Here is a 19828-nt window from a genome sequence, read left to right on the forward strand (position 1 = left end):
AACGAAAAATAAATATTAAAGGGCTTGAAAACTAATTTTTCATGATAAAAATGTTTAGTTTTCATGAGCTGAATAAAGATTTAAATTACGAAATTGTTTAAATTACGAAAAAAATGACAACAATTTTGGTTACATTTTGATTGCGTGCCTCTAACAATCGACATTAAAAATGATAATTCCATTAAACAAACTCAACTACTTTCATAAACAAACAAAGCCAAACTTTCAATTTCCTTGAGGTATTTATTGATCATTAAAATTTAGTTTTGTAGTTTTTTGGCTTAGGAACATAATCTAAAATCGGTTTTATGAGTACTATATACGCCGTACGCTCTCTAGGTATCACCCTTTAGACCAAATCGTCACAATTGACTAGCAGATTGCTGCAAAGAAACAAACAAAAACAATCATTATGGTTGTATTGTTGATAATTGCTGTTGCCTCAGCTTATCACTTCCCGGCATACTTTTATTTATCATTAAATGAGAATCAAATGGGGTTCTGTTTCAGTGACTCAACTCAACGGCAACAGGTGACTGCTGATCTATTAACGAGGAACTCACCTGGCAGATGGCAACTTGAAAATATTCTGCGAGGCGGACCTCAAGTCTGAGTTCAGACAAAGAAGCTTGGTGCCATTAAAGTGCAAATATTCCGACAAGATGGAAGCATACTCATGGAAGGGATTGCGTCGGTGTTGCAAGTGCACATTCCGGAATTGTTCAGCTTAAGGGGAGAAATTATGAATAATAAATATCATAATTTTTTAAAAAATACTTACACAAAAGGCAACTGAAAGTAGGACCCACAGCTCCTTTGACAGGAGTCTCCGAAATTCCACCCACAATTAGGTCCACATCTTTCCAGCTTGAGTAAATAGTTTTCAGCTGGTCCAGAGTCTAAAAATAAAGTTAAATCTTTGAGCTCTTAAGCCAATTATAAGATTAAGTATGCAGCCTACCTCTTTCGGTATAAACCTTCCAAAGTCACTCCAATTATCCACAACATCAATATTGTTGCAAACTTTAAGATATTTGTAATAGGGCTGCACTCCATGATCCCTGCCCCTCTGGATATCAAAAGCCAGGATGTCGGCGTGCGTGGGCCTTGTGTTCTTCGGCCAAACAACCTTAAAATATAAATTTTATTTAATTTTTTTTAAGTTTAATGTTTAAGGCAATACATACACTGTCGGCGTAGGAAGAGTCCATTTGCATGGCTCTCTGATGGAGCAAGCTCTCCAAGATCTCATTTAACTTTTGGGTGGTGTATTGCAGATGAGGTTTGTAGATTTCGTTCTTTAGGACAAAAAGATTGGTCTGGCCATCTCTGAAAGGTTTCAATTTTACAAAAAAAACCATAGAAAATATAAAATAGTATCTTACTCTTCGAAAAGATCATTGAAGTTATCACTGCTGTGGTTGCGGAGCTCATTGGGCAGCAATGAATAATAGAATCTGATGGCGGCCGCACCAAACTCGTTGGAGATCTCCTTGAGGGCTTCCTGGGAAGGCTTGGAGTCGAGCACCTCGTTGGCCTGGGTCTGGCCAAGAACCTCTGGCAGCCACTCCTCCATGACAACTCGTCTATAGATGTCCACATTGACCGCTTTGGCGGCCTGGAAGAGGCGTTCATCGCTCCAACGTGGATTTTTCTCCTTCAGTTCCCTCGCCAAACGATTGTGGTTACGCATGAAGATGGTGTAGATGACGATGGAGAAGGGGCTGCTATTGACCCGTGAGTCGCCAGCTGCAAAGCAGGTGGAGTTGCCAGAGGATCCCCAGGCGCAGAAGGAGTTCTTCACGTCCTCTGTGTCCGAAGTCATCGGCAACAGAGCATTGTTCTTGAAGTCGCTTGGTGTGGACTTGAGAAGTCCATCCTGGAAGACCCTCATCTTATGCTCGGCAGCCGAGGTGAAGCCATACAGTTGGGACAAATCCAATGAGCTAGTGGCTTGGTTGAGCTGTTCCATATATATAGTTTTTATATATTTTTTATGATTTTTGGCTTTTTCCACTCACCTGCTCTGCAGCACCAAAATTGCAGTCGGCCACGGCCAATGCACTTCTCACATAATTAAGGCAGCTGGGCACGTCGTATTTCCCACTGGGCTGGTAGATGATTGGGGCGCATGCTGGGTGCTGGTGGCGGGGCTGAAGGTTGTTCTGGTCACGGCTGCAGCACTCTATCGGCGATCCGTTGCCTGGCAGCAGGAGAAATATTTACCCAATTAAAAATAATAAATATAAACTTGTCCACATTTTTCCTCGAAACACTCATTAAAATGCCTTAAAAGAACCTGTTTGGATAATTTAAATCATATTTGTTTTCTTCTTTTTTTTAACAATTTGAAATTAACACAAAAAAATATTTAAAAAGCGGAATATCAAATATTTTTTCTAAGGAATAGAAAAAGGAAATGCTAAGGAACTTGAATCATATTTTACATGATTCAGTGATTAAGAGCCAAAAAAAACCGATAAGAAATTATATTAAACCCTTCTTAGTTTTTCATACGATTTATACTTAGACTTACTCATTGACTGGGATACGGGTTTGCTCAGATCGTGCTCCACAAACTGGGCCCATTGGGCAATTCCCAAATTCAGTTGAGATTTTTCAAAGGATTGCACTATCTCCGAATTCTGAACCGAATCTGACTTATGGAGGGCCCTACTGACATACCATGGTCCTGGAAACGACCGAGTCTCGGGGAACATCTAAAAGATCGAAAGGATTAAATTCCTTTTATGAAGTTATGAGTTTTTAGGTCACTCACTCGATGGAAACCATCCTTGTAATAAGGCTCCAATAACCTTCTAAAGGCATGATGTCCCTCACGGTTGCCATTGAGAAGTTTTTGGCAATCGTTGCGGAGACTGGTGCTTTCGGGAAGGGGCTTGTTCTCCAAGTAGATGCGGCATTGTTCCTCATTAATTCCATGGGGCAGGCACTGGCTATTGTACACATACAAACTGGACTTTAAAATCTTGATAGCTATTTCACTGTCCTTCTTCGATTCAACATTGGGTAGTGTGTCCAAGAGTTGGGTGTGCGAAAGACTGCCATTTTTCACAGTAATATCAGAACTCAGCAAATTGTCTTCCAGTCTAAAAATTGGGTTTTAATTTTTTAATTTCTTACAGTAAAGAAGATTACAAACCTTTTTTGTCTGTTGATTGAATCCAGTCCTGAGTTAACAAGCTCTATCCATTTGGATGATGGAAGGCCATTTAAGTACGATTTAACATTTTGTCCCAAATTGTTGCTAGCTGGAAAGACAGAACTCAGATTACCGACAATTCAAGCTCAATTATAATAAAGATTTCTATTTGAAGTGTAAATGATTTATTTTCCTTGCAATAATTTAAAAGCCATTTGGAATATTCCACAAATTAAACGGTGTCAACACTTTAATCAAGGTTTTAGGTCGATTTTAAGCTACTTACTATATCACAAAGATCATTGTTATAAGAAAAAACATGTAGTTTAAAAAATATAGGTGTAAATCGAGGGATTTTCACACAGTTTTAGGGTCATGATCCGGTGTACTTTCCCTAATTATAATGAGATGTTTTTCAAAACAAATATTTTCTTATTGAGCTTATTTGGCGGCGATTTGATTTCTTAGATAAGAAATTCACGCTTATATTTGTAATAGCTATAAAAATGTAACCATTTTTAAATTGTGGGTCTTTTTAAATTGTGGGATATTTCCAAGCTAATACTTATTAAAAATATAAAGTCTCATCGCCAATATGACATAATGCGTTAAGCTTTGAACTTTGAAGTCGAAAGAAGAGTGAAAGTCTATTGCTTTCAGCCTATACGATAGTTCCATTGGGGACTACCTATTAAATCTTCAATTCAAATATTAAAAAGCAGTTAACAACTTCCTGACAAATAAAAAAGCTATGAAGTATAAAATAACCATTCGATTATGCCTTTTCAGCCTATAAGAATTCCGGTTTGTGACATCTAAAATTATAATAAAATGTTGAATTTATATTATACTATAATCCATGGTAGATGTTGGCTTATTTGGTTTATTTTTAAACACTTACAAATAACTAGACTTACGGCTGGGAAAATTAAATCTGGCAGCGTTGCTAATTGAGGGCAGCAAAGATGCTCCTATTATGAGACCCAGCAGGCAGATGTACTTTCCACACCCCATTGCACTGTTCTTTGTTCCTGAATATTTATGAAAACGGCTCAGAACAAACAAACTTGGAGGGCCCCCGATTCGCGATTGTGATTCCCAAGACGTTCTGGACCCCAAAACACGTCACTTGGATTTAAGTCACGTCGCGAGCGTCTGATAAGGAAGCAATCCGAACTGCGATTCGAGATATTTATTCCGTTCAGGGTGGAAACCGTGTCAACGGCTCAGCGGCTCATGGGGAACTGAAATACAAAGCACATCTCAGTAAAATAAAGCCGATGCCGAGCCGGATCATTATCACGCACAATGAAGCTCATCAACATGACCGGAGTCGAGATTCTCTAAAAACGATTCTCTCTCGAAAAAGTTCGCGTACGAGTGTAAACAAATGTTATTTTTGTTTTCCACATAAACAAATTGATTCACCTTACCTGGTAAGTTCTCGGTAAGGTAAATCAATTTGTTTATATGACGAAGCAAAGCCGTGCTTACTAATACAAATCACGGCCGCAAATAGGGTTTATTTATTTGAAATCTTTCACGTCCTACTACGTGATTATTAAAAATATTTATTTAAACATTTTTAACTATATTTAAGCCAAGTATTTAGTAGATAAAAAAGTGTGTCATTTCGAATTACCCGCCGATTATTGGCGAAACTTATCGGCACCATACCATCTCCAGAAACATCGATATTTTCTAGCCATTAATAATCGAGTTTCTTTCGTCTCTGATGTTTTTCACCTCCGCAAACGGCATTGTCTAACAATAATAATATATTTCGCCGAAAATTGAATTTCATCAATAAATAGAAGTATATCGCCAGCCATGTCAGCGCTAGATGCGGAAGCCACCGACGAGCAGTTCGGCAATGACCAATCCAAGCCAATGTCCGGGCCCATCATCGGAATAATTTACCCGCCGCCGGAAGTCAGAAGCATCCTTTTGCAAACAAAAATTCTTAAACAAAACTTATTAAACCTTATTTGCCCTAATCACTAATTAGCTTTCAGCCTTAATATGTTTTCCGCTTACTCAGTTGCCTAGCTTTAACAATTAGATATCGTTGACAAGACCGCCAGCTTCGTAGCACGCAATGGACCGGAGTTCGAGGCGCGTATCCGTCAGAACGAGCTGGGCAACCCGAAATTTAACTTCCTCAACGGCGGTGATCCCTACCACGCCTACTACCGGCACAAAGTCAACGAGTTCCGAGAGGGAAATGGTATGGTTACAGTACAAACCTTTGGCAAACAGTTAATGACCTAATTTACCCAATTTAGATGCCGGGATTTCTGCCGTTGCTGGCATGAAACAACTTGCAGTGACCAGTGCCGCGCAACAGAGACAGCAGGAGCTACTGAAGCAAGTGGTGGAGCAGCAGTTTGTGCCGAAGGAGCCCCCACCGGAGTTTGAATTCATAGCCGATCCGCCGTCAATTTCTGCTTTGGACTTGTAAGTGGAGTTGTTGCAGTCAAGTCCATTATTTATGCAAACAAATTTTTCCAGGGATATTGTGAAGCTTACTGCTCAGTTTGTGGCACGTAATGGTCGGCAATTCCTGACCAATTTGATGAGCAGAGAACAGCGAAACTTTCAGTTCGATTTCCTACGTCCCCAGCACTCACTCTTTCAGTATTTTACCAAGCTGCTTGAGCAATACACGAAGGTGCTAATCCCCCCAAAGGATCTACTAGGAAAGCTGCGTGTTGAGAGTGCCCCAGGTCGAAGTAGCATGAACCACGTTCTGGAACAAGTTAAATACCGGGCCAACTGGCAGCGTCATCAGGAGGCTCAACGGCGCCGAGAAGAAGAGAAAGTGGAGCGCGAGCGTGTTGCCTACGCCCAGATCGACTGGCACGACTTTGTGGTGGTGGAGACAGTGGACTACCAGCCATTTGAATCCGGAAACTTTCCGCCACCCACAAATCCCGACGAAGTGGGTGCCCGCGTGCTCATGGAAGAGCGTCTTATGGAAGAAGAGGGCGATATTGAAATGCAGATCGAATCTGACGATGAGGACGCCGCGCCGGTGCCTGGCCATTTGGACAGCGGCGGTGTGAAGCTTTCGCAAATGGAAAATCGTGTGGGCATCCAGATGAAGAACGTATCTTCCTACTCTCAGCCACCAGGGGCCAAGCGGGACAACACTCAGGTGCAGGACATGGACGAGGCCTCCAGCGATGAGGACACTCCGTCGTCCAAGCATCAACCGCCTGTGGCGCCGATGCTGCCGCCCACCCACGACAAAGTGGTGGTCAAGAAATACGATCCCAAGGCCACTCAACCAAAGCCGGCGCCAATGCCAACGGACGAGTATCTCATCTCTCCAATCACCGGCGAGAAAATCCCGGCATCAAAGGTATCGGAGCACATGCGTATCGGTTTGCTGGATCCGCGCTGGGTGGAGCAGCGCGACAAGCACACCGTGGAAAAAATCAACCAGGACAACGTCTTTGCTGCGGGAACAGCCATCGAAGCGAGTCTCAAGCAACTGGCCGAGCGGCGTACGGATATTTTTGGTGTTGGCGACGAGGAAACGGTGATTGGCAAGAAACTGGGCGAGGAGGAGACCAAAAAGGACGACCGTGTGACCTGGGACGGGCACACCTCCAGCGTGGAGGCTGCTACGCGTGCAGCCAGAGCAAATATTACGCTGGAGGAGCAGATTCATCAGATCCACAAGGTCAAGGGACTGTTGCCGGACGAAGAGAAGGAGAAGATCGGACCCAAGCCGGTTGGCAGCAAGGCCACGCTCTCGGCTCCACCGCAGCCTTCGTCCAAGCAGCAGCACAGCCACTCCAACCAGAGTCAACATCACCAAGGAGGCGGTGGTTCTGGTGGTGGAGGTCACCATGGCCATCACAGCATGCACCATCACCATCCTCCGCAGCCACATCAACCCCCTCCGCAGCACCATCAGTCTCATCATCATCAACAGCCGCCCGCCCAACCGATGGTTCAATTGATGCAACTTCGACCACCCATGATGCGTAAGTTCGCGTAGCTTTTCGTTCTGCTCAGAGATTAATCGGAGTATATTTTTAGAAAACCCCTATGGTGGCGGCGGCGGTGGTTACATGAATATGCAAGCTGGAGGACCGCCCTCGCAGATTGCTCCCGCTCCGCCTGTGGATCTAATGGTGGAGGATGAGCCACCTACCAAGAAGATGCGCTCCGAGGATAACTTGATTCCTGAGGCAGATTTCATTGCCTCTCACAAGGTGAGTCATTTTTACTATTGTCCTATTTAGTCCCAATTCTAATACCGCTTTCTTAAACTTGCAGAGTCCTGTGACAATACAAGTCCAAGTTCCCAACTCGGACAAGTCCGAGTGGAAGCTAAATGGTCAAATGATAGCTATTACTTTACCCCTTACCGAGCCGATTTCCACACTCAAATCGAAGCTGCAGGATGAAACTGGAATGCCACCAGCCAAACAAAAGATCTTCTATGAGGTAATTTATATAACTATTTTTATTTTAACTCTAATTAAAAAAAAACTAATATCTTGTTTCCATTTTCAGGGCATGTTCTTCAAAGATAGCAACACGATGGCTTTTTATAACCTCGTCAATGGTACCACAGTGCATTTACAAGTCAAGGAGCGCGGTGGTCGCAAAAAGTAACCGGACCTCACTTACAATAAAACAATGTGACAAATTTAGAATGCTCCATATGAAGAAATCTATTTGTAAATGGTTTCGCATAAATTTGTAATAAATTGTCAATCACAGAATTTAGTTAATTGCACTTTAGTTTGTCAATTTTCAGGTTAAATGTTAATCGGGGGTGTTAGTCGGGGGAATGATTGGAGTATAAAATAGGAATGTTACGTTGGGATATCCGTTCTAGTCACTGCACACGCACGTAACTGGCTTTCCTCTTGCCAAGGCTTTGGCCATGTTGCGATACCGCTGCAGCATCGGAGTGTAGATGGTCTCGCTGTCCTTGTGTGGCTCACAGACGAGCTCCAGCTGATTGGGCGTCAGACTGAGTATATAATCTCTATAGCAGAGAGCAGTCTTATCCTGTTCGAGGTCCTGGCAGTACAAAGCGTAGGCGGCTCTAAAAGCGGCTCCCATCAGAGCGGCCTCACTTTCAGTCTGCAATACAATATTATTAGAATTTTTGGATTTAAAAATATGGCTAATCACCCACCTGTATGTGGACGGGAGCATTAAACACGTCGGCGATTGTTTGGAGGATCGATTTGTTTACCGACGCACCTCCTGTGGCAAGGATTCGGGTCTCTTTCCCAAAGTGGAAGCCCATGTCTTCGGCCACTGCGCGATGATGAAGCATCTGTCCTTCAACTAAGGCACGGATTTCCGTTTGAGGTGAGTTGAATCTGTAAACAAAAATCAATAAATGTTAAGTCGACTGCAGTGTAATATTAGTTTTATGACTTGATGAGATAAGCCGAGCGCCTTCAAGATAGCCTTGATATTTATCAGGATTTACAAGCTGGCTGTTTTTACAATATCTGTAAAGATATAGGGTTTCTAAAAACCGCTTTACTTACTTGATAACTGTTTGATTTTCCCTGTTCATACGCATTGTACCCTGGGCCTTTGGAATGATTTCCATTTCGTTAAAGTGCACGGCCATGTTGCCGAAATTTCCACGGGGAGTGGATTCGAGAAGTTCGTTGAATTTTTGCCAATCACCATTGGCCTCCGTCTTGTTCACTCCTTCCCGGACTAAGGAACCGTTTCTAAAGCTGATAAAGTTTAAAAATATTAAGGATATATAAAATAATTAGTAGAACCTCTCATACATACCAAAGAAGACCCATATACTCCTGGACTTCGGTTGGATGACACAGGACGTGGCCCTCCGGCCAGTTTCGAGGTTCTTCCAGGCTCATCATGAGAGTGTCGCTAGTGCCGAGAGAGACACTTAACCAATTTTTGTCCACCAGCATACCGGCCAATGCCGAAGGATTGTCACCGGTGCAGGCCACCACCTTGCAGTCACTCGGGAAGGAGAAGCGCTTCACAAAATATTCGCAAACGTTGCCCAGAATCGTATTCGGGCTGACCGGCGGGCCAAGGCGCTCTTCCAAGTCCGGAGCACAGGCATTCAGGCAGGCCTGGGACCAGTTCTTTTGGCGGATATCCAGCAGATTCATGCCGGAGCCATCGCTGTAATCGATTCCCGCCACATTGCCCAGGAAGAGCGATGCCACGAAACTGCTCACCAGTGAGATTCGACGGGCATCTTCGTAGGCATGAGCCTTCTGCTGGTAGATTTTTCGGATTTGTGGGCCAGTGAAGCGTTCGTAGCACTTGGAACCCGTAATCTCCACCATGCTCTCAGCCCCGCCAATAGCCGTTTCCATTTCGATGCATTGTTTTGATGTGGAGGCATCCATCCAAATGGGCGTCCGGTTGACCACAAAAGCGGAATCGTCTATCTGTGCGTGCAGGAACTTATCGGGATCGAGATTTTCTAGAGTTGTGACGCCGTGGTTGGACCAGTACAGTGAACCGTGCTGCTGTCCGGAGCCACTGATGGCTGCCACTGTGCTCAGGTCAGCTTCCTGCATCACCAGGCGGTCCAGGACAATGTCCATCGCCTTTACCCACATCACGGGCTGCACAAAGAATCTGGGGGAGATTAGATGTAAGATATTAACGGGAGAGTGCAAAACAAATAGTAAAATGTCTTATTTTATGACTGTAAGAGGCGGCCTTCCCCCTCAAATCAACAGGTGTTTTTTTAAAATAATTGGAAGCAGAACGTTCCCAAACCAGTTGGAGGAAATTAAAAATAATGAAGCCACCCAAAACAAACACATTTACAGAATATCATTACAAATAAGGCTCTTGTTACCATCTAAGCCAATTAACCCCAACTCACTCATTTTTGTTGGGTCCCGGATTAGCGCCTCCCTGGGTCCGGAACTCGGGCAAATCGCTGTCAAATTTCACTTCCGCCGAGGCCACCACATCCAGGCTGGAGTTGAGCAGGATGGCTTTCAGCTGCGGGAGAATAAATTGGGATGCGGGGGTTAAACAATGGCTATAAGAGTGGGGGTCACACCTTAAAAGTAACGATCAAACAGACAGAGGGCAACTAGGAGTCACCGCTGGCGTCATCCGGACTTGTGAAAGTTATTGGGGTGGTTAAGATAATGAGCGGGGGCCAATCCATTCGAACGTGAATTCGCAATAAAAAAAATGCTAATAGTTATACTATTGGCCGATAAGCCTACGGCGGGCCTTGTCAATGGGTCACCTGATAACACAAATTGTTGTATTTTTGGGGGAGCGTTTAAAACAAGTTCCGTGCGCAGAGTTCCGTCTGACCTTTTCCAATAACACCGTCAAGTAGGTGACTACTAGTAAGCTACTAATTCCCACGCACTGGTAGCTTTCAGATACAAAGATACAAGATACAACGTAGGCATTTTCACTTACCTTCTGGGTGCTCAAGTCGAATCCCAGAAAAGCGCGCTTCAGCTGCTGCGGACCCATTTTTTAATTGCTTCCGGTTTGCTGTGGATGCCTGCTATCGTCTGCTGATGGGAGCCAGCATGTGGAGCCCGACTCTGACAAGAATTTAAATAAATAGGCCGCCGGGAGGTTGTATTTTCGTTTGTATTTTATTTGGCTCAGTGTAACCATAGCTGATGTGGGGATTCTCTTCTACCACAGGCTGGTCACATCCGGAACTAGTTCTCTCTTGAAAACAGGGCTCCCACAATTGGAAAAGGGGAACAAATAAACAAACAGCTGTGGGGCATCACAGCCACACTAATTTTAAATTAATTTTAATTTATAACTGGAGCCAGGTTTCGGCTACAATTGAAAAATTGAGTTAAATTGAGGTGAGAAACTCTATTGCTGAAGCTACCATGTCGCTGAACTACGAAGAGATGAGCTGGTCGGGTGAGTTTTCCGCTTCTCCCATCCGGGCACACGTCAGTAATCCAATTTGACATGTGTCCCGTTGAACCCGAAGAAAATGAATGAAAAGTGGATATTAACTGCAACCTGATTGGATTTTTCAGATGTGCGTGATCAGTTCCGGAAGTGGCGCGAGGAGAACACCCGCCACAGCGAGGAGGTGGTCCAATTGTGGGTGGCGGTTCTCGAGGACAAAGTACACAAGACCGGCAACGAGCGGCATCTGATCCTGGAGCAGGTGATCATCGCGGCACTGGACACTGCCCGCTTCGACATTGCCACTCAGTGCACCAAGCAGCTGGCCGTAGAGTTTCCCGGCAGTTTGCGAGTGATGAAGTTCAAGGCGATGCGGTATGAGGCCCTGGAGCAGTACGATGAGGCAGATGAGGTGCTCGATGCCATAATTGCCAAGGATGAGACGAATGCTGCGCCCAGGAAGCGCAAGATTGCTATCTTAAAGGCCCGTGGTCGCCGGGTGGAAACTATCAAGGAGTTGAACGAATATCTTAAAAAGTACGGATGAAGCTCACGAGCACTATGGCTTCCACGCCATTTTTTCCTAATCTTCATAACCGATTTTCTTATTTTGGCAGATTCATGTCTGACCAGGAGGCCTGGCACGAGCTATGCAATTTGTACTTGGCTGAAGGCGAGTACGGCAAAGCAGCATTTTGCATGGAGGAGGTTTTGCTGCACAATCCCCACAGTCACCTAATTCACCAGCGCCTTGCTGAGATTCGCTACACAATGGTAATCGATGTGGTTTACCAGCATTTCAAGCAAATAACTACTATATTCTAACAGGGAGGCGTTGAGAACGTGGAGTCGGCTCGCACTTACTACTCGCAGGCTCTTAAGCTTAACCCCCGTAACTTGAGGGCTCTTTACGGCATGTACTTGAGCTGCAACTTTTTGGCCAACTCCAGGGCGGTGAGCTCCAAGCGCAAAGAACTGCAAAAACTAGCCAGCTGGGCCCTCGAACAGGTTGCGGAGCAAACTACCAAACAGTCCACGATCAAAAACAACGACAAACTTATTCTGTCATTGGAAGCTGCCTTAGGAAACCTGGAAATCAAATCGAATTGACCAATACAAGCACTGATGGTCATCACATCATTTGTGCAATAGATGCCAGAAAAGAATGATTCCAAATATTTTCAGAAATGGGTTTCCAGTTTCTGTCTCATAAGATAAACTTACAAAAAAACAACAGCAGGAGTAAAACACAACCATTTTATAATCAGCGCATCCGAGATAGTATTTTTTTGATGTTAACGATTCGGTGTAGGCTTCAATCTCGGATAATTTATACCCTCAGTGCTATTGGGTTATGCGAAAATACCTAGTTCTGTAATAAATCTAGCAAAATCAACTACTTTTGTTTTGTTTCCAATGTCTTGCGATTTTAATACATACTTTATTTGTTAATTTATTTAAAATACCAGCTTATGTCTGTGCCATTTAGCGGACAATTAACGTCACTGAGCTCATTAATTTAATTATTGTATACCTACTGATTACTGGAGTCCATTGACTCGCTTTATTGTAAAAATTGCTTGAAAGCACTAGATTAATTCTCACTAGGCTCGTGCATGTCCATCGGCATACATTTGCATATGTGCTCGCATTCAGTCCATGACGATTATCGGGCACATATTTACATGCATCGTACTGTAGGTGCAATCGACGACTGCAGGGCATCCGAGGGCAGCGCTGATAATCCAGCGGACGGTTAAAAATAGACCAACAATGGGACATGAATGCAATCTAAAGAATACCCCTCCCATCCAATCTTTTTTAATTCGTCGAAGAGCCATTGCCGTAGGTCCGACCTCCATGCGCTCTTCTTGACGGCTTCGACCGGAAAAAGTCCTTGAACACAAGTGAGGGTACTGAGATTGGTTTCTCCGAGTAGCTGGTGGAGTCCTGACCGTGACCTTGCGACGAGGAGAGTGCGGTTAGACCACCGTTCCCACTATTCTGACAAATGGGCAAGCCATCCAGATACTTTAACTGGGGCAGCACTTCCAGGATGTAATCACGGGGACCCTGGTTCCCGAACACTGTCCTTATGCCAGGATTACCCATACAGGAGAGCTGCTCCAGAGCCGGGCATTGCCTTTCGATGCGATGTATCCAGTCGGTTATGTTGGCTATATCGCAGTTGTTTATCCTGAAAGGGAATAAGATCTTAGTTCAATTATAAAAACATCAAGCTAACCTTAAATCACCACAAGATCCTCAAGCTGGGCAAATAAGGGAACGTGTTGAGGTCCAGATTGACGTTGCGGTCCAGTATCAAGGTGTCCAGGTCCTCGAAGAAGGAGAGAAACTTAAGATTTTGGAAATCATTGTGACTTAAATCGAGGAACTTGGTCTGTGCCGCGAACTTGTCGGCCAGTCGCCGGGGAATGGTCTTCAGGTTCTCGTACGCCAGCGAAATGCGTCCATTGTCCTCCAGAATGCTCTCCGTAAAGGATACATCCTCGCTGGGACAGCTGCCGATGGAGATGTTGCCACTGAAGGAGTAGGGATTCGGTGAGATCATCTTTCCCTCACTGGAACCGTTGAAGTAAACGTCGTTGTACTCGTAGTTTAGACTTTCCAGAGATTGGATGTTAGCACAGTTTCGCAGTACCTCCGTCAGGCAGGGATTGGATGGACTGCACCGGGTATTATATTGAGAAGTCATTGAGGGAACTTATTTTTTCCGATTTTTCCGTATTGAAGCTTCTTACCTGTCTTCGGAGTTGGAGCGTTCAGAGTTCGATGTCCCGGACATAACGGCACTGGGTTCGCATAACTGGTTAGGATTGGTAGCTTTACTATACTCCTGTTTGGGTTGGGTCAGATTCCTCAGAATCGGAGGCCACCAGAGCGTCTTTATTTTGGTCCAAAGATTGGTGACAGACTGAGGGAAAAATGATACTGGGCTCTCGCTCCGCGCAGATTATCTCGGTTCGTTCTTTCCACTGGTGCTCCAGTGTGAGTGTTTGTATTAAAACAATTGTCATGTCGGTGGAAACCATAATCCAGAGCTCTTTGAATACACTCAGAGAAATATTGTATATTAATCTAAAACACAGACTTTTGAAAGTTTTTTGTTGCGTCCCATTACGAATATAATATATGGTCTTGAAAGTGTCCTAAATTTCCTAGTCATTTAATAAGTTATGTATCTTTTCCAACTCCCTTTTTTTAAGTGCATAGATTAGTAAGTATGACTGCACAGACAAGCAAACGAAAGCTGTAAACAATAAAACAAAGTACACTCTATTGTTTCCTCTTTGTGATGGCGATACCCTGCAAATGTAATATTAAATAACTCATTTTCTATGTCATTGCTTTCTGAAGTAAGAAGTACCTTTTCTTCTAATCCCCATCTGTTAAAAGTTCCTTTATGATTACTGGTACTCTGATAAGCTCCATAGATAAAGATCAGATTAAACGAAAGCTGATCCACTTTAACACTTTACCAAACTGAAGTACTAACTTAAAAAAAAGTAATTCTTTGAGAGGGAATTAAGAGGTCGTTGGTGAGAAATTCATTGAGTTGTTTTCTTTCTTACTATTATTACATGTTTCTGTAGAAGTTTGTTTTTAAATAAGTGCGGATGTTTATACATACGTATTAAATTATTGTAAAAGTTGTTTATACTTTGATCGCTTTGAAGTGATTTATTCACATCCTACACTTTATTGATTGACATATTTTATATTTTTGAAAACGTGACACAATGCACCTAATATTAAACGTGATTTACATTTAAACTAAAAAAGTCTAATTTTAAACGCCCCTCTTAAAAGTTTAATTTTAATCAAAACTTACATATTAACCAAGAATATATTATCTAAATTTTTAGTGGGCAGTGCCCGCCATAAATTTATTTAAATAGCCATTAAAGGGGTCATAAATTCTCATTAGTAATAAAAGTGCAAAGGGTACTATGTGAATGGATAGTAAAAATCATGTTAATTTTGAAAATACAAAAATTTGAGTAGTAAAGTCAACAAAGTATTGTTTATGGGTATGAATGAATACTTTATGATTAATTAATTAGTTCTTAATTTTCTAATGGTATATCTTAGACAAGTCTGACTGTGCTTACATCGAAAGAGTGATCGTTGAGTCCAAGTGTGTGCTAAAAATAGAGCTGCCTTTGACTCTTTAGTGAGCTTTGAATAAGCGAATCACTCACTCATTCATTCATTTAATTGGCCACAAGTACTCGTAAATCCGTAAGCCACTCGAACAAGTGGCCGCTGCCGCAGCCGGGGCAACCACTTTGCCATATTTATATTGTTATTCAGCTTATATATACACCGGCATAGATATATATGCACATAGTATAGTGGCAAGAGCGCAGATGGAATATTGGGGGCGCGGCGAGCCCCCGGCAGACTTTCGCTCTCAGCGGACCCATTACCGCTACCGCTTGGGGTATGGGTTGGAACTGGGTAAGCCGTAGGGGGGCAGGAACAGGGGCTGAGACTATGGGGCTATGGGGGCTAGAGCGTAGCGAGCGTTTCATTTGGTCGACAGTCTGCTCCACGCTCTAGACCCCAATAGTTCGGCGCCTGCTCGCGGCAAAACATCAGCAAGATCGATTCGTTCCGATTCGACATTTCGAGTGTGTGTTTTGAGTGTATTTTGAGTGGCGTTGACTAATTCTCAATCGGCATCGGTGTGTTCGGCCTCGAGCCACAAATCACGAAATCCAATCATCATATCAAATCACAGCGGTAATAATAACAAAAAAAAAAACTTGGCGACAACAAGCTTTACATAAAAATGCAATCTAACATGCGAGCATAACAAAAACAAAATAGAGTTTATTGATTACGCGGGTTGCCAGTAGCACCATCATATCACTCCACCCCCAAGATACCCATTAAATCGATTCCCACACAGGCAAAAAATATATAACATTAATTGGGTCAGGTGGTATACATTTATTGTTTTATTAAAAATAATAGGTAGTTTAAAGGTCAACTTAAATGATTGAAATTTTTTTATATTCGCCAAACTTTGAATAGACACCCATAGTATTTAGAACCCCTCTCTCCCTACACCATAAATACTAATATTTATTGATTAACTAGTACAACATACGATTATGTTTGTACATCAGTATGAACCATATATTTGTAAATACGTAATCAATTAAAGAGGTCTTATCTGTGGTTGGCGCGTGTTTACCTCCAGTGAATTTTAATGCTGATTTGTTACGATTGCGATTCGCACTTGTGGAAACTATTCCATGGCTTTTGACCATTTTACCGTGAAACTCACAGTGTAGCCGAATGGCTTGCGCCACTTGCATGAAAATGGCATTGGCCAGAGCCGGTTTTTGCCTAAATGCTTGAGTAAATGAGCAAATATCAAGCTTTAGCTAGCCAGCAAAATGCAAAAATAAAACCCTTCTATGCACTGTTTGTTTTAGCGACAAGTCACTGTGGTGGTGGAGCTCAAGTGGTGTGTGGGCATCTGGGAGGCGAATGAGTTCATTGATTAAGTGCCTCAGCTGACGTTGGCGTTTCTTTCTTTGTGAATCTTATCAGAGAGCTCACAGCCAGTGGCAACAACACATAAAATAGGAAAACCCAATTAAAGCACCAATATACTCGATCGTATGAGTCTTAATTTCATGCAAAAAAAAAAAACAATCGAACGTCGAGGGGAATATGGTAAGCGGTGTGTTTTAATGCATATACTTGCGTAGTAGATTTTTATATATACTCTGTTTGTATCAGAAGCCTGGAACTCACTGGACAAAGTCCACTAAAATCTTTTCTGACTCGCCAATCACTCTCCAGTCCGATCGGTCGAACAATTGCAAAAGTTTTGCGTTTATCATTCGATTGCAAAATGTGCTGAAATATAACCGATCGGGGTAAGAATGAAAATATCAAACTGTCAAATCACTCAACGTCTCAGATAGAATTTTAAAGGTGAGAAGGTAAACACTAGAAATGTGGATACTTTCACAAATTGCCGCCCCCACGTAAGCAAACACCCCTGCTCAAGGGTTTTTGTTTAATATTTGTATTTATTTCTTTTAAACCGAAACGTGTTGAAAATAGGAAGTTTCGACCCAATGGATCGGATCGTATGCCTCATTATTGTAAATCCATATGAGTAGACAATTGCCGGGGAAGCGGTTTTGTAAGCTTTCGTAATTCTGGAATTCAAGGGCAGGCCACAAATGCGTGAATGCTAATTTGGCGCGACGACCTTTCTCGATGTCATTCCGAAATACGAGCACCAAGTTAACTAAGTGAAATATGCAAAAATCCCATTCAAAATCGAAATCTTTGAGAGTATGGAACTTTGTATACCTTGTAGTCCCAGGGAGTCTCTTTTATTTTCCCTAAAAATTGTTCCTCAATTTTAAAATTAATTTCCAACATGTGTGAATAGTTTTGAAAACTTCAAGCAATGATTTATGGAACAGAGATCTAAAAATAAGCATCAAGTACCAGGTATTTTTAAGACAAAAAGAAGAAAAGGTTCATTGTTGCTTTCATTTAGTTTATTTTTGTTTTGAATTCGTTTTGCGTCATTGAAATGGCAAGTTTTTATTACCACATCTGTTTTTATCCAAATGTGGCATATTATCATCTTACAGAAGTGAAAATATTGGACTAGCGATAAGGGCTAGTGGTAACTTAATTAAAGTCCAAAACTTATCGTTTGCTGTGGCAGTGAAAACTTTAATTTCAATATGGACAAGGTCTGCCGAAATAAAAAAGCGGGAATTTTTTGGGTTCTTTTGAAAAACCTATTAGAATACCACTGATACAGTATATAAACTTTTGACACCTTTATTGTTATTGAGTTATCGTGAATTCGGTAGAAACTACAATAATAACCGATAAGAAATTCTTAGGTAATGCTTAAAGGGAAAAAATAAATTAGACCGTTCAGTTGCTATTTATAAAGCTTATCAATATTACAATATTTACAATTATTGATTGGCTTTTGATAAACTTTTCGCCAACAATGAATAGTATGAGACGTGATTGATTTTTGGTCTTTAGCCTCGACAAGTGTCACACCACTTTTCGCATGACAAAATAAGACAAAATCAAATCAATGCCAGCAACGTGCAAGCCGGGCGAAAAGTAAAAAGTCAGGTGGCGTCTTCCCCACCTGGCAGTTTCTGCTTGTGTGAGAAATTAAACAGACTGGAATTTTAGAGACCAAAGTCTACTCAGAAGCGAGCTCACGCCAGGGGTTAATGGAATAATACAGAAAAAGTATATGTGCTTTCGGAAAATCTATCCAATTTATTATTGGCGACATTTGAGCAATGGGAAGGACAGGGTCAGACACTTAACCGCCGTGTTCCATTTTAATTCAGCGCCCCATTGTCGGGAAGTGTGAGCGCTAATTGATCGTGTGCCCGGAATGCTAATTAGTTAGACGAACTTCACCTAGAACGTTTGATTCGTCACAGGGGTTTCAGATCAGGTTCCACCAAGATCAGGCTATCGGGCAGTACACGAATGCGACTATTTATGAATTTCAATTAATTTATTCAATGTTTTTTTGTGCATTTTCAGGGTTCCTTTTGAATTAAATACCAAAAAGGCAGTATGACTGGATCAGGTAAATTTTATAATTTAAGAAATCAAAAAAATTTAAACAAAAAACTGTATCCAGTAACAATTATTTATAAATTATTCGTGGCAAGTTCGCAGTATTTTGTTTTTACATTTTTGTTGCATACTTTTTGGGGCAGAAATTCACATTTGTAAAATGTAGAAAAGTCTAAATAGTTTTTGTGGCTAAATATAGTTAGTATAAAGCACATTAATAATAAATATTATTTATTATCACTTTAGTTCACGATCCGAAATGGAGCCTGGAGCGACGCGAGTCCTCGGGCCATTTAGTTTGGCGCAAGGAGTCGCCCGAGTCCAAAGTACGATTTCGCTTCGACGTGGAGGTCCTGGAGTTTGAGAAGCATCCGCACGAGGAGCTGGATGACAAGAAGGACCACTTTTCCATGACCAGTCTCTCGGCAACAGTGGCTATGTGCGCCACCTGCGTTGCAGTGGTGGCCGCCTCCGTTTTCCTGCCCTGGTACCTCATGGAGAAAGTGGGATCGCTGTGAAAGGATCAAGGATGCGATGGCCAAGGGCACAAGATACGTGTATATAGGATACAGCCTGACGGTATTAAGTAGACTCTTGTACATAAGCAAGCGTAGATTTAATTATTTTTAAATAGTACGTACGATGTAAATAGACTTTATGCGTAGACTGTGTGGTTAATGATTTTTTGTATAAATCGAACAAGAGTTTGAAAAACTCATTGGTGCAATACAATTGCAAAATTGAGGAATGTGGATTGTAATTTAAAGTGTGTAAATTCTCATAAGGTTATGCAGATTAAATATCACAAAGATAGTTAATGGAATAAACGAAATACTTGCCTGTAGTACGTTTCTTTTAATATGGAATCTGGATGGCATATGAATTGAATAGCATATGCAATAAACATTTTTGAAGCATCCCAGGAATTCAAACAGAAGCCTGGATTGTAAATATTCATCACGCACAAAGCCGTGCCACTTCTCTTTGAGTTGCTACCAGGAATCCCAAGCAACCAATTAGACCGTCGATGGAGCACAATGGCTTCAATTCAACCCCACATTCTAGAGTAATCCACCCCCGTGGCGGCAGCATCCCCTGTCCAGCATCCCCTCCAGGGGTTGATGGCGTAATTCCTATTACGGTGTC

General features: G+C 42.3%; 6 protein-coding genes across 9 annotated transcripts; 3 read left to right on the forward strand and 3 right to left on the reverse strand.

The window, feature by feature from the left end:
* Positions 1-223: 223 nt before the first annotated feature.
* LOC6499863 (peroxidase) lies at positions 224-4414 on the reverse strand. Its single transcript, XM_001953711.4, has 11 exons — positions 4081-4414; positions 3164-3272; positions 2780-3110; positions 2537-2720; positions 2022-2203; positions 1386-1963; positions 1188-1329; positions 962-1129; positions 782-899; positions 564-726; positions 224-383 (listed from the first exon to the last, which is right to left on the reverse strand). Exons 1-11 carry the CDS (start codon positions 4175-4177, stop codon positions 350-352), a joined length of 2106 nt encoding a protein of 701 aa, XP_001953747.1. The 5' UTR covers positions 4178-4414; the 3' UTR covers positions 224-349.
* A 455-nt stretch (positions 4415-4869) lies between these two features.
* On the forward strand, positions 4870-7909 carry LOC6500697 (splicing factor 3A subunit 1). Its single transcript, XM_001953712.4, has 7 exons — positions 4870-5102; positions 5226-5390; positions 5449-5620; positions 5675-7158; positions 7214-7389; positions 7454-7624; positions 7694-7909. The coding sequence occupies exons 1-7, from the start codon at positions 4994-4996 to the stop codon at positions 7793-7795; spliced, it is 2379 nt and encodes a 792-aa protein (XP_001953748.1). The 5' UTR covers positions 4870-4993; the 3' UTR covers positions 7796-7909.
* Positions 7830-10786, reverse strand: LOC6499862 (xylulose kinase). The gene is made up of 6 exons (XM_001953713.4): positions 10592-10786; positions 10032-10153; positions 8951-9778; positions 8692-8889; positions 8328-8517; positions 7830-8272 (listed from the first exon to the last, which is right to left on the reverse strand). The coding sequence occupies exons 1-6, from the start codon at positions 10646-10648 to the stop codon at positions 8018-8020; spliced, it is 1650 nt and encodes a 549-aa protein (XP_001953749.1). The 5' UTR covers positions 10649-10786; the 3' UTR covers positions 7830-8017.
* A 91-nt stretch (positions 10787-10877) lies between these two features.
* LOC6500698 (ER membrane protein complex subunit 2) lies at positions 10878-12452 on the forward strand. The gene is made up of 4 exons (XM_001953714.4): positions 10878-11062; positions 11185-11593; positions 11674-11830; positions 11885-12452. The coding sequence occupies exons 1-4, from the start codon at positions 11029-11031 to the stop codon at positions 12164-12166; spliced, it is 882 nt and encodes a 293-aa protein (XP_001953750.1). The 5' UTR covers positions 10878-11028; the 3' UTR covers positions 12167-12452.
* Positions 12453-12477: 25 nt separating this feature from the next.
* Positions 12478-15352, reverse strand: LOC6499861. The gene is made up of 3 exons (XM_001953715.4): positions 13819-15352; positions 13312-13743; positions 12478-13253 (listed from the first exon to the last, which is right to left on the reverse strand). The coding sequence occupies exons 1-3, from the start codon at positions 13860-13862 to the stop codon at positions 12878-12880; spliced, it is 852 nt and encodes a 283-aa protein (XP_001953751.1). The 5' UTR covers positions 13863-15352; the 3' UTR covers positions 12478-12877.
* Positions 15353-15611: 259 nt separating this feature from the next.
* Positions 15612-19526, forward strand: LOC6500699. Of its 4 annotated transcripts, none has more exons than XM_044716413.1 (3): positions 15612-16768; positions 18647-18692; positions 18929-19526. In XM_044716413.1, exons 2-3 carry the CDS (start codon positions 18680-18682, stop codon positions 19198-19200), a joined length of 285 nt encoding a protein of 94 aa, XP_044572348.1. In that variant the 5' UTR covers positions 15612-16768; positions 18647-18679; the 3' UTR covers positions 19201-19526. The 4 variants fall into 4 exon arrangements, with proteins under 4 accessions (XP_044572348.1, XP_014766680.1, XP_044572351.1 ...); XM_014911194.3 differs by having other exon boundaries at positions 15612-15823; XM_044716416.1 differs by lacking the exon at positions 15612-16768 and adding an exon at positions 16821-16974.
* The last annotated feature ends 302 nt before the right edge of the window (positions 19527-19828 follow it).

Source organism: Drosophila ananassae, chromosome 2L, assembly GCF_017639315.1.
Source record: "Drosophila ananassae strain 14024-0371.13 chromosome 2L, ASM1763931v2, whole genome shotgun sequence".
In the NCBI taxonomy this organism is placed as follows: domain Eukaryota; kingdom Metazoa; phylum Arthropoda; class Insecta; order Diptera; family Drosophilidae; genus Drosophila; species Drosophila ananassae.